Source organism: Hyaena hyaena, unplaced genomic scaffold (genome assembly GCF_003009895.1).
Source record: "Hyaena hyaena isolate Hyena2069 unplaced genomic scaffold, ASM300989v1 scaffold_819, whole genome shotgun sequence".
Lineage (NCBI taxonomy): Eukaryota > Metazoa > Chordata > Mammalia > Carnivora > Hyaenidae > Hyaena > Hyaena hyaena.
In genome coordinates this window covers 864,508-877,639 of record NW_024081453.1, presented here as the reverse complement: position 1 = coordinate 877,639, position 13,132 = coordinate 864,508, and the positions used below count along the sequence as shown (strand labels likewise).

Below are 13,132 nucleotides of genomic sequence, written 5' to 3'. Positions count from 1 at the left end.
GCTATTAGCTGTAATTAGTGGAAGACAGACTTTGATGAGCTCTCTGAAACTTCTATTTTTTTCTTATTTTTAAGCATTTTTCTGTATCATTAAAACTCTTAGTAATACTAATTTATGATTTCACTATATCATGTATATTTTAATTATCCATCAATTCTCTTAAAACCTATTTTTAAAAATTTGTAATTTACTATTACAGTGATGAGCGAATTTGCATCTGGGCTTCTGATTATCCCTTTAGGATATATTTTTAGATACAGAATGAAAACTAGTTCAAAGATTATGATAAGGCTCTTAAAGCATATTGCCAAACTGCTTTTCACAAAGGCTTTACTAAAAATAAAGCATTATCTGCAACTTTTGCCAATATATATAAAAACAGATTCTTACTTAAAATTTGAGATCATAATTAAGCAAAAGTGTTTATTTTTTATGCTCATGTTTATTTTTCTTTTGTAAACTATTTTTCTATGTCCGTTACCCATTTATTAGAATCATAATTTTATAATAAATCTGTATGAGTTATAAGTATATAAAGAAGAGATTATACGTGTCTGTCCATTAGTGCAAAAAAAACAAAACAAAAAAACCCCACACACTGGAACAAACCAGAAACGAATGACATTGTTTACTTACAGAGGTAAGGGGAACAAAGTAGGGAAAATAGGGAATGGAGGAGTTAGGGTGAATGACACTTCTCTGATTATACATTTTTGTATAGTTCTGACTCAGAACGATGTCAAAAAAAACATTAGATGGGGAGTCAAAACTGATATACAAACAGAAACAAATGACTCTAACTGTATTACAAGTAAATAACCAACCTCAGTAACTGTAGGAAACAATATATTAATTGAATAGCCAAAGGCTAAACACAAAAAGAAGTATATATAGATCTTCTACTCCCATTAGCAGGCATGTTTGGTGCAGGAGTGTTTGAGGATTGAGCAAATAGATTAATAAGGGATATGACGTCTACTTTTCAAAGGAGTTAAAAATAAGGGATGCCAGGATGGCTTACTCATGAGTTCGACTCTTGGTTTCCACTTAGATCATGATCTCACAGGTTGTGGGACTGGACCCATTAGATTCTCCCTCTCTTCCACTGCCTTTCCTCCTTTCAGACACGTGTGCATATACTCTCTTCCCTCAAAATAAATAAATTTTAAGAATTTTTTAATGTTTATTTTTGAGAGAGAGAGAGAGAGTATGAGTGGGGAAGGGCAGAGAAAGAGGAAGAATCCACAGAATCTAAAGCTGGCTCCAGGCTCTGAGCTGTCAGCACAGAGCCCAATGCGAGGCTCAAACTCCCAAACCATGAGATCATGATCTGAGCTGAAGTCGGACAGTTAATCGACTGAGCCACTCAGGCACCCCTCAAAAAAAAAAAAAAAAAAAAAAAACTTAAAAAAAAAATAAGGGGAAGTTACGATGAACACTGTGGAGTTGCATTGGGATTGGAAGTGTCCATACGCATTTGTGTTTTTTTAAAATATACATACAGATATAGACACAAGTATACTGATAGATGTAGAAATACATATAGTTGTATACACATGTATTTTGTAGTTTTGTCAGCTGAGAAGATCTAGAAGCAGTGATACTCGGTACCAGTGAGCAATCTTGGACCCAGATCTTCATTTCTAAGTAACATTCTCTAATAAAAAGAACCAGGGCTGTTTGGAGAAATGATTCCAACCAAGAGTAGAGTGAAGATATCACAAAAGAAATGTTTGTGATGGAACATCAGTGTGAGAAGGTATGGAAATGCTGAAATGATAGTCTCTATTAGTTTTTTATTGCTGCAATAAAATAACAATAATTAACAATAAATAACAAATTAATAACAATAAATAACAAATTACCGAAAATTTAGTGTTTAAAAGAAAGACCACAAAAACATATCAATTAGTTCACAGTTCTGTAGGTCAGAAGTCCCACTTGGCAGGGAAGGATCTCTGTTCAAGGGTGCCACAAAGCTGAAGTCAAGGTGCCAGCCAGGCTTTCTCTGTTCCTCTCTGGGAATTCCAGGAAAGAATCCACTTCTATGTTCATTCAAGTTGCTGGCTCAGTTCAGATCTTTGAGGCTGTGGGACTGAGGTTGCCGTTTCCCTGTGGGCTGGCTGCCAGAACTCACTCTCGTCCCCTAGAGGCTATTCTTGGCTTCTTGTCAGATGGCTCCCTTCATCTCCAAAACCAGGAGAATTGCTCCTATATTGAATCCCTCCCACACTTTGCACTTGACATCTGTCCCTGACCCCTCCACCCATATTTTTTATGGGTTCATGTGATTAAGTCACATTCACCTGGATCATTTCGTCTTAGGATGAGCTGGTTTGGGACTTTACTTGCATTTGCAGTATTCCTCAGTAGTACCTAAATTAGTGTTTGATCAAATGACTGGATGATACACTGCGGTCTGGGAATCTTTGGGTCCACTTCAGAATTCTACCACAGGGTGTATCAAAAAGACATGAGATATGGCAATCAATAAATATAAATTACTAGAACACTATTGTTTAGTTCTGTGGACTCTGGAATTCTTTAAAAGTGACCTTAGTTTTGGCCTCAATTTCAGGTACTGTCAGAGATCACTAACAGTCTTATCTACCTACCTATCAGAAAGATGGCAAATATGTGCATTTCATGTACTGTAAGAAAGGGACATATATATTTGGTGCCCACTATGGGTTCTGCACAGCCAGTGTGTCATTTCATCCCCACTCTGCTGCTCTAGTTGGGTATTCGAGTCCCCATTCGAGCCCTGAAGAGGATGTCAGGGATCAGAGTGTTCAGTGAAAAACACAGCAGAGCACAGGGGGCATAATTTCCATTCATTAACCTTGTAGATGCAGAAGTGCATTGCCAAGGTTAACCAGTACTCACACAATAAATAGCATGTTAAAAAATGGGGAAAGGCACAAGAGCTAACTCAAATGGCCCCCCAGTGGCCAAATCTGTTGGGATAATTTCTACAACAAAATAACAGATTGTAACTCATAAAATATATGCTCATAAGTCTATACTGATATAAATCACTGAATAAAAAATGGGGGTGAAAGGAAAGCTCATGCTTTATAGAATTCCAGTGAATAGATGTAGAAGGGATAATGAAAATAGAAAGTTGACATACACCAGACCCAAAAATGTTCATGTAAGGTCCTATAAAAAAATGTTCAACAGGTCCTATAATCTATGGGCAGAATATGATGAGAAATGGAATATTTACATAGTCTCAAAGTATCTTCCCAGAAGATAAGTATTATATTGGAGAAAATATTAACTTTATAACACAGAAATCTAGCAGACACCACCTTAACTAAGTAATCAAAGTTATAATCGACAAAAACAAGACAAGGTGACACGCAGTGCTTTCTGTTGTGATGCACTGATGATACCTCACTTCTCTGGAGTTCTTAACAAAAATGCCTAATTATGACCTATAAGACAAACCAAAAAAGAGGGATACCTTATGAAATAACTGCTCAGTACTCTGCAAAATGTACTAAGGTCATGAAAGGCAAAGAAATTCCTAGGAATTGTTTTAAAAGAGACTGAGGAGATACTACCACTAAATATGACATGTGACCCTGGATGGAATCCTGGGCCAGAAAAAAGTTAGTCAGATGACAGTAAGATTTGAATAGTCTATAAATTTTGTACATTTTTTACTTCTACCTTTTAAGAACTGTCTTAAGTCATTCCTTCCATGTCCTCATAATAACATTACAGAGTGATATTTAGTTTCCTCATTTTCATAATTGTACCGTGGTAACGTCAGATGTTATATTAGGGAATCTGGGTGAAGTGTATACAACTTAAAAAAAAGAAAACCTACCTTTAAGTTTCCATCTTAATTTATCCACCATGCAATTTTGCCAGATTATCTGTAGTAATAAACATTTTTTTCTAAAAGGACGTCCTTATTTCATTCATTCACGTCTGTTCTATACATGTACATATGTGGATATGTATGTATACATCTTTACACATAAATTCATATTCTGCATATTAAACATGTTGAAAGGTTTAAAGTATATACATATCTGTATAAAAATGTTCAGCCTTCAACATATTGACAGCAAATATTTTCCCTGAATCTCTTTATGTTAGTGCTGTATGTTGACACATACTGCTCAAAAAGATGGTCTGAGCTACTCATTTTCTAAGAAAGCTTTACACCTATGGTAGGGCTGGAGCCGCAGCCCTGAGACCAAGAGTCACACAGCTCTCCTGGGAGTCAGCCAGGAACTCGTGTCTGAGCTACACTTTGAATCTCTCATTCACAAGCCTGCGTTGTAGTAGCCTGTGAAACTTCTCATTAGATGACCACTTCCTATAGTTCATTAGCTACACATGTCTTAGTTTTTTTATGTTTCCAGTGTTTTACTATTGGATTCTCTGCAACATCTTTTGTATGCACTTCTTTGGTAGAGTGCCTAACTGTAAGATACGTTCCTAGAAAACTGTTGGCATTGACCTTCCCATCAAAAGGTAAGATCACTTATTAATTCGCTCATGCGATTTCTACTGTCTGTCTACTATTGACACACACTGTTCTGGGCACCAGGAAGAGTAGTGAACAAAAACGGACACCTTCCTCACTCTCCGGTCAAACGGAAGAGGAGGAAAGTTTGCCCTTTTTCTTTTTTCCACAGTATCGTAACTCCTTCCCCACTTGTTCGCCATCCTTAGGATCTCAATTCCAATTCTTACCGTGAAACTTCTAGTGGCAACTTAAAGTGGAATGAAGCATAACTACAGAATGCACTTGTAATTACTGTTTTGTACCTATAATAAATTATGAGAATGAAGCAAGATGCAGGTAAAGTCCGTAGTCCATTGCTTGACAATAAACATGGCCTCTTTGAGGTAGATGCTATTTATTGTACATATGTGGATTCACAATTAAGGAACCTAGGGCTTGGCGATGAAAAATAACTTGCTTAATGTTAGTTACACAGGTAGAAAGTGGCAGTACAAGCCGTTGAGCTAGGTCTGACTCCAAAGCCTTAACTTTTAACCACAGTACGTGTCTTCTGTTCTAGGCTACTCTTATGAATGTCAACTCAGACTTAAATCCGACAGTATACACAAAACGTTGGTTGTTCTCTCTCACTGGTATTTATCATCCTTTCTGAATTCGGGATCTACTGTCGTTAACAACAACAAAAAAATAATACAAGGATGAGTTACTCGATTTCAAAGCCAACATTCTGGATGTCGTACAAATTAATTAACTTAATCACTGATACTCAACTCAAACACAAACTGCTTTATTTTTTTTAACAATGAAATAGTATTAACAACACAATAACTTACTTATAACAAATCCATCGATGTAAGAGTGAAATAAAAACAAAGCTAATTAGGAGGTGCTGTTTCATCTCAAATTAGTTATCTCCTTTAAACAGGAAAACCTACCATGAGCCTAGTGGTTCTCAAAGCTGCTGGCACATTAGGACTGGGGGGAAAGGAGGACGGATGCTTAAAAAAATAGCTCTACTCAAGGCCCGTCTCAGACAATTAAATGGGAATCTCTCGAGTGCGACTCGGGCAAAGATGTCTGGAGTGTTGTCAGTGTTGAGAACTATAGGTCTGAAGGAATAAGCCATGAAAACCATGCCCTCAAAGCAATTCAAAAATCAGGAAATTAAGAAATACAATTAAATTTCTTTCCTCTTATCCTGGGGAAAAGGGGGAGGGAAAAGCCTCCTCACTTCTCATTGTTCCCTATCCATTTTTGATTCCCCAGAGTAGAGTTAAACAAATATCAGATACTAGAAGCTATGCAAACATGCTACCCAAAGTGAAATTCTCATGACCTTACACTTCACATTTAAAAAGGTCTTTTAAAACTATACCACCTTTAAGAGTTCCTCCCACATTTCAAGTTTGCATAGTTGTTTAAGTCAGCTATTTGTTCAACTAAGAAGAGTCAACTGGGTGTACTAGAAAGCATTTTATTAATAACAGTTATAAAACAAGATTCATTTCATGTACCACAAATTAACTTTTTGGTACAGAGAAGAGGAACATTTGAGTGTTTCCCACCTGTTTCGAAAACTGTCAGAATTCTTTTTTAGAAGATCGGTATTTTCAAATTTAGAATCTAAACAGAAGTTTTTCTTGACGAGTACATATATAAAATACTTCCCCTCTAACTGCACTATATCCTTGTCAAATCCCTTCTGGGAGTTTCAGTAGTGACTACAGGCATGTATCTTTAAAACAACTTTTCCTCATTTTCCAGGTTTGGGAATGGTATCACATCAAGTATGGAAAATAACTTTTCTCCTTAAGAATATGGAAATTCACTTGAGAGAGGTCTCCTCGATTGAGGAAGAACCTCTTCCTCAGCCCCTTCTGTCAGGACTCCATGTCGATCTCAACCACGTCATTCTTGCCCTGAAGCCTTGCTTCTGTCGGGCCGTGTTCACTGACATCTGCGATGTCTGCCAGATCGATAGGCGGAAGAGGATTCCTCCAGTACTGGAAGGTGTTATACTGCCAAAATTCTTCATTGAGCTGTAGGGAAAGGAGAGAGAGATGAAAGTATATCATCGGTTTATAAAAAAGTTACTTTTTCTTTGTTTCAGGAAACAAATTTTGTTTTAAAAGCAAACTCACATGAAGATTGTGTGGTCTTTTACTTCGCATCTTCAACAAATACACATTTTTAACTCTGCCTAATCAAAGTACTTCATGGGCTCAGTCAAATCTGTGCATTTTCATACTCATGGATTTGTGAAAACATTGTTAGTAGTTTAACTTTAAAGAAGGTCTTCCAAGAGCATCTCTTCTTGATAATTTTCTTCCATTTCGCCACCAAAGGAAATGTTGGAAAACGGGTCTTATGTTTATTTTTACCTTTCAGTGAGGAACACATACCTTAAAACTTATTTTTTGGTCTTTCCCCTGAGGCTTGGTATTTTAAACAATTTACATAGGCTAAAATATTTTGAAAACTTGCCAAGAAGTTTTAGGCTATAAACATGCTAAATAACAATAAAATCTTAAACTTTATTAAAGATACAAGATTTGGTACAAGGCAGGACTTTTTAATTTTATAAAGAGAGCGAGTAGGGGAGGAGGCAAAACGAAAGAGAGAATCTTAAGCAGGCTCCATGCTCAGCAAGAAGCCTGATGTGGGCCTTGATCCCAAGGCCCTGCGGTCGTGACCTGAGCCGAAATCAAGAGTCAGATGTCCAACCGACTGAGCCACTCAGACATCCCGAACGCGTGACTTTTAAATCAATAAATCAACACTGATAAATCCTCGTTGAGTGCTGGCTCCTTTAAAATTCAACAGACTGAATGGCTATAGAATTGTTTCAAGTAACTATGAAGTGAAGCTGACATTCCAATGAAGTTCAAGATTGGCACAGAATTTCCAAAGCATCCCCAAAATGCTTTGTGCAAAGAAACAGCACTGGAATTATACATGAGGCTTCCACGGTGACCATTCTGAAGGCTAACACTCTGCCCAGATGAATATTTATATACCTATTCTACCAGGTTGTGTTTTATTTTAGGCTCACACTTGTAACAGCACTATCCAACAGAAATATGAGAGCCACATACAGAATTTTAAAAAGTAACAAAAGAAACAGATGTAATGACTCTTAATATTTTACTTAACCTTGTATATCTAAAATATTGCTATTTCAATATGTAGTCAATAGTTTTAAAAATGATTGAGATATTTCACATTCTTTTTGCCATATGAAGTTTCTACAATCTGGCGAGTATTACACTTCCAGCACTATTCAGATCAGCCACATGTCGATACTCGATAGACAGCCTCATGTAGCTAGTTACTTTATTGGATCACACAGGCCTAAAAGGAAATCGTAGACACTAAAGCTTAGAGAATTCAGAATATCACTGGAATTTCTTTACAATGGGATGAAAAAAAAATGCAGTAATTCAAAGGATGTCCCCCACCACCACCACCAAAATCATTTTGGTAAGCAAACAGGGTTAAAAACAAGGGCCTGTATCTCTGCCTTTTGGGGGAAAAAATATACTGTTCAAATTACCTACTTATAAACATGGGCTCAAAAAAGATCCTCTAAGGATATCAGTGTAACCTAGTAGCTGAGAGCACAAACTTTGCCACCAGACAGCCCTGGGTTTGCTAGATAACTCTACCACCCACCGACTCTGACCTTGATCTAAGTCTGTTTCCTCATCAGTAAAATGTAGGCCTCATCTTCAAATTAAGGGTTAGTACTGTAATAGCTCAACATTGCTATGTATTATATCCCAAGAAACCCACAAATCATTATTTTCTTCCTAGGAATAGAAAAAAACATTTCTGCCTACTTTCCATTAAAAGTGGCTATAACGGTGAGGACCAGCAGACAGAGCAAATGAATCTGCATTACGTGACACTATCATGGGAAAACACATAAATAGTTAATCAAGAAATATCTGGTTTTATTTTAGATCCCTGGTTAAAAAAACCAAAAACCAAAACAAAACAAAAAACCACCCAGGAAAAAAGCCAACACAACAAAAAAAACGTTAGACAACTCAAAAAACACTTAAGTTCTAGAACAGACAGAAAGGTATCTTCATTCTGCTACATTGAATCGTCAATGTAGAAAGGCCATATTTGAGAAAACCTCTCCTGAATAAGATCCCAAGGGTGAAGGCAGGGTCTTATGCTCTATTCTGAGTGCTAGGAACCAGGGAGAGACATTTACTGCATGAATCGAAAAGCCTTTTTAACTTCTCCATGTTTTTTGTTGTACACTGTGTCTTGGTAATTAGCTGTAAATCCCTTAAAACAGACCAAAACAATCCCTGCATCTTTAGAAGCAGGTAGGGAAGAGAGGAGCTGGAGAAAACACGTCCCTCTCTTAAATTTGCAGAAGACAAGCAGCTCATGGAACAGAACAAAAAGAAGAAACATGAGGGCTCTTGGGCTTTTGCCAAAAGAAAAGGGATCAGGGATTGTCTTGGTGAAGAAGGTAGTCATGAGCTTAGTCCTCGCCATGAGCCTGGAGTGACTAGGAAGCAAAGAGCTGTCAGATGGAGTCACTGCTGTGGAAGATACAGCTGTGTCTAAGAGATTCTCAGGTGGGTCAGTCTACTAAAAAATTCTCCTCTACCTATAACTTCCCTATGTCCTTCTTATCAATCTGTGGCATACTGCAGTGACTATATTCTGGCAGGGAAGACAAGCCTATATATGGGTGGGGTACCAAAATGGTCTGAAGAGGAAGTTTTCAAACTATAGAGTACTTACCCTCCTATCAAATAGATCTGGGTGACTATTATGCTGGGTTTGTTTGTTTTCTTAGGTTTTGTCACTGGCAACACACATAACTGAAGTTCTAATTATTCTGTTTTCAAAACCTAAGTACTATCGTTCAGTTTTAAGTAAGCGGATTTTGAATATCCCAAAGCAATCTAAAGGTAAGTCTAAAAAAAAAAAACCCTGAAAACCCAGACTTCATGTTCTCTAGATTCCAAGAAAACTGGGGATGGGAATATTTACAGTTTAGACTTTCATTCAAATATGTTATTATCTGAAGGATGATTTCTCACAACCAGAGAAAAAGCTCTTTCCCAACTATGAAATTCTCATTATTCTATTGGGTTTTTCCACCAATAAGTCAGGCCAAAGGAACTTCAATTCACTTTTTTTTTCAGCAAGGCATTTGGTTAATTCAGCAGGAGATACTGAAGACAATGGCAAAAGGTGAGATGGATGCTATGATGTAACACTTCAAGAGAGTTCGGTGAATTCTAAGCCCTACATTTAGTCCTTTTATTCCCAAAGCTCCGGGTAAGTCAATCCAGAACTGTCAAAACGCAGCCCGAATCCCTAAGTATAGACCAAAGCGGACTCATAAATATGGAATGCAGGCCACAAACACAATTTAAATTTTCTAGTGGCCATATTAAAAAAGTTAAACAGGTAAATTTTAATACATTTTATTCAATCCAGTGTCTTCAAATTCTTTCGATGTGTAATCAAGATAAAAATGTTTCAGATCTTCGAAATCTAGAGTGTATTTTACAATTTTTTAAAATGTTTTTATTTATTTCTAGGAGAGAGAGAGAGAGAGAGACCGTGAGCAGGGGAGGGTCAGAGAGAGAGAGGGAGTCACAGACTCTGAAACAGGCTCCAGGCTCTGAGCTGGCAGTCAGCACAGAGCCCGACGCGGGGCTCGAACCCACGAACCGCGAGATCATGACCTAAGCGAAAGTCGGACGCTTAACCGACTAAGCCACCCAGGCGCCCCGTGTGTATTTTACAATTGAAGTACATCTCAATTTGAATTGGTTTACATTTCAAGTGTTCCGCTGTCTCACCTGGTTGATGGTTGCCACACTGAACTTCTAGACAAGTCAAATCTTAGGTGCAGAGATGGGGCAGGCTCGCTTCCCAAAGAACGGGAAATCTCATTTACGATCCTCATATACGTTTTACTTTAGGGCCCAAATTAATTTTCAACAATGATGCTTTTTAAAAGAATCCGATTTAACACTGAGTTTTTAAAAGCCTGTTCCCAAGACAGGGAGGCCCTTCCTGTCTACCAAAAGTGCTGTGCCCAGCCTATAGGCCATCCAACTGATGGCTGCCACATTGGTCGCCCCCCATTAGAAAATCTACCACGATCTCTATAAGAAATCACCGTTAAGCAAAGGAAGGTGCGCTGTCCTTTCTCCATTTGTCGTTGAGCTGACCTATCGCAGTTCACGGTCAAGGTCTTCACCAGGCTCTAGCCCGTCGTTAACCCACGCTCCTGCTTCCCTCTTTCACAGGACAGGCGCTGAAGGTGCAAGCCCACGTCTACGTCACCCGACGGTCACCCTTAGTTTAGCCAAGAGCTGTCAGCCCGCATGACTCTCCCTAAACGTTTCCAAGGTGTCAAGGGCTTGGTGTACAGCCTGGGAGTCCGGTCCTTCCTAAGTAGGGACCCCGGCTTTTCGCCTTTTGGGGCTTCTCGATTAACACGAGTCAAGAGGAGGGCAAGCTGTTTCTTCCCGGGGCGCGCAGTGGCTGCGTAAAAGGCGACCCCCGCCTCTCCTCACCCCGCCCACCCTCTGGATCCTTCAGCCGGTCCCCAGCCCCTACCTGGCGCGGTGCGGCCCCCCAGTCTCCCAGTGGGGGCTCCGTGCGCCCCGCCCCGTCGTCGCCACCGCCCCTCGGGGGCCGGGCGCTCCGGGGCTCCTCCCCCGGCCCGCGGGGCCGCACAGGAGGCTGCAGCAGCGGCGGTGGCGGCGGCTCGCCCGTCTCCAGGCCTCGGCCCACACGCTCCGCGCCGCCCGGAACGCTGGTGTCCCCGCCGTCGCGGCGCTTGCTGGGCGAAGCTGAAGGCTCAGTCATAGCCCCCGCGTCGATTTTGCGCTTTCGGGGCAGTTCCGGGACGCCGACGGGCTGCCCGGGATGCGAGGCCCCCGGCGGCGGGATCCAGAGCGGCGGCGGCGGCGGCTCCTCGGGAAAGTCGCAGAGCAGGAGCCGCTTCCAAGGCACGTGGAACGTCAGCGGCTCGGCCGCACGCCGCTTGGCCATGGGCCCCGGAGCCTCGGGCGGAGCCCGCCCGGCGCGGGAGGCCGAGCGCGGAGAGCTCCGGGGGCGGAGGGTGAGGGCGGAGCGCGCGACGGACGGCGAGGACCTGCTCCGGGCGAGCCGGCGGCAGGCAGGTGGGGCGGGCGGAGGGGGCGGGGCGGCCGGGCCCGGCGCAGCCCGCGCGCTGCCCTCGCGGCCGCCGAGGGGCTGCCGGACGTTGGGGAGCAACCGCGAAGCGGCGGAGATTCGAACCTGCGCACGAATGTGCGCGCGCGTACTCGCGCCGGCCAGGCGGAGCCGCTGGTTGGTGGAGGCTCGCGGCGCGCGCTCCCGAACGCCCCCGCGGCCGGAAGTGCGCGCCCCGGGGGGAGGCGGGAAGGCGGCCGCGGCTTTATTAAAGGCCCAGGGGCGGTGTCCGCGAAGGGCGTGACCTTGTTTCCTCTTCAGTGGGGCGTTTTTCCGCAAATCCCGAACTTGGTGAAGCGGGGTGGGTTCAAGACCGGTAAAACGGAGCTAAGTTCTCTCTCCCTGGAGTCAGTGGTTTCGGGAACTCCTCCAGGGGGTTAAAATCACCTCCCGGAGGTACAGGCTTTGAGCAAACTTGTGTTAGGAGACTAGCGCCACGTTAAGAGATTATTGGAGGCCGACTCCGCTTGACAGAGGTCAGGCTGAGGGAAGTGGCGAAGGCCAATATGCAAAAACAAAGCAGAACGGAGCGAAACCCAACGCAGGGTATCTTTTCAGCGGTTGTCGTGGAAAGTGAACTGAGGCACCACATTCTTCGAAGATCTTTGGATATGAAAACTTCATTGTTGAAGTTGTAGAGATGTGCAGCTCCTCTAAAATAGCTCATCCTAGAGCCCAAGCCTAGAGCACAGCTCTTTTCCAGCCGAAGCCGAAAATTATTTGGCTCCTAAATCATGTGGGAAGCGCACAGAGTTCCCTTCTTAACTCCGTGCAGTGGTCAGAAGTGAGATTCCAAGACCCTCCTCGCGGCAGAATTTGTTACCAAGCGAAGTGAGGCGGCTGAGAGCAGTGTATTTACTATCGCTCGTTATTTTCATGGTGGGGAAAGAGAGTTAACCAAGTAAACACAAATGTGAGGAAGGAAACTATGCATAAGTGCGCTGAGGGGAGAAGCCACGTGAACTTCTAGAGAAAGTGCAAGGAAGACAATTGTACTCTAATTGGTAAGTGATGAGGGACCATCGGGCGAGCTGAGGGCTAAGCACCTGCTGGCATGACCCACCCACCCAGGCGGGATACGTGTGACGTTCCTCAGGCACTCCTGGCTGCCTAAGGACAAAAGAAAGGATGGAAAACAAATGGTTAAGCTGATAGAGTCTCCATCCGTTTACACGCATCTCAGTAAATGCAAGAAAAAGGTGATCTTGCCAATAGCTTAGTCTCCAGAAACCTATAGACTCAGTTTCCCGGAGCCCCAACATCACCCTCCCCTCCATGACGATGTGGGAAATAAAGGCCAGAAGGAATCCGTGGCAAATGAAATTGGATTTCCTTATAATCTGTAGCCCATTGACACATACTCGAGTTTCTCCACGAATTCATGTTTTATTGTTAATGCTTTGCTAGACAGAAAAA

The 13,132-nt window shown here is 42.0% G+C and overlaps 1 protein-coding gene across 1 annotated transcript; it reads right to left on the bottom strand.

The window, feature by feature from the left end:
* Positions 1-4,855: 4,855 nt before the first annotated feature.
* On the bottom strand, positions 4,856-11,770 carry CUNH9orf40 (chromosome unknown C9orf40 homolog). Its single transcript, XM_039219467.1, has 2 exons — positions 11,096-11,770; positions 4,856-6,528 (listed from the first exon to the last, which is right to left on the bottom strand). The coding sequence occupies exons 1-2, from the start codon at positions 11,531-11,533 to the stop codon at positions 6,370-6,372; spliced, it is 597 nt and encodes a 198-aa protein (XP_039075398.1). The 5' UTR covers positions 11,534-11,770; the 3' UTR covers positions 4,856-6,369.
* Positions 11,771-13,132: the final 1,362 nt, after the last annotated feature.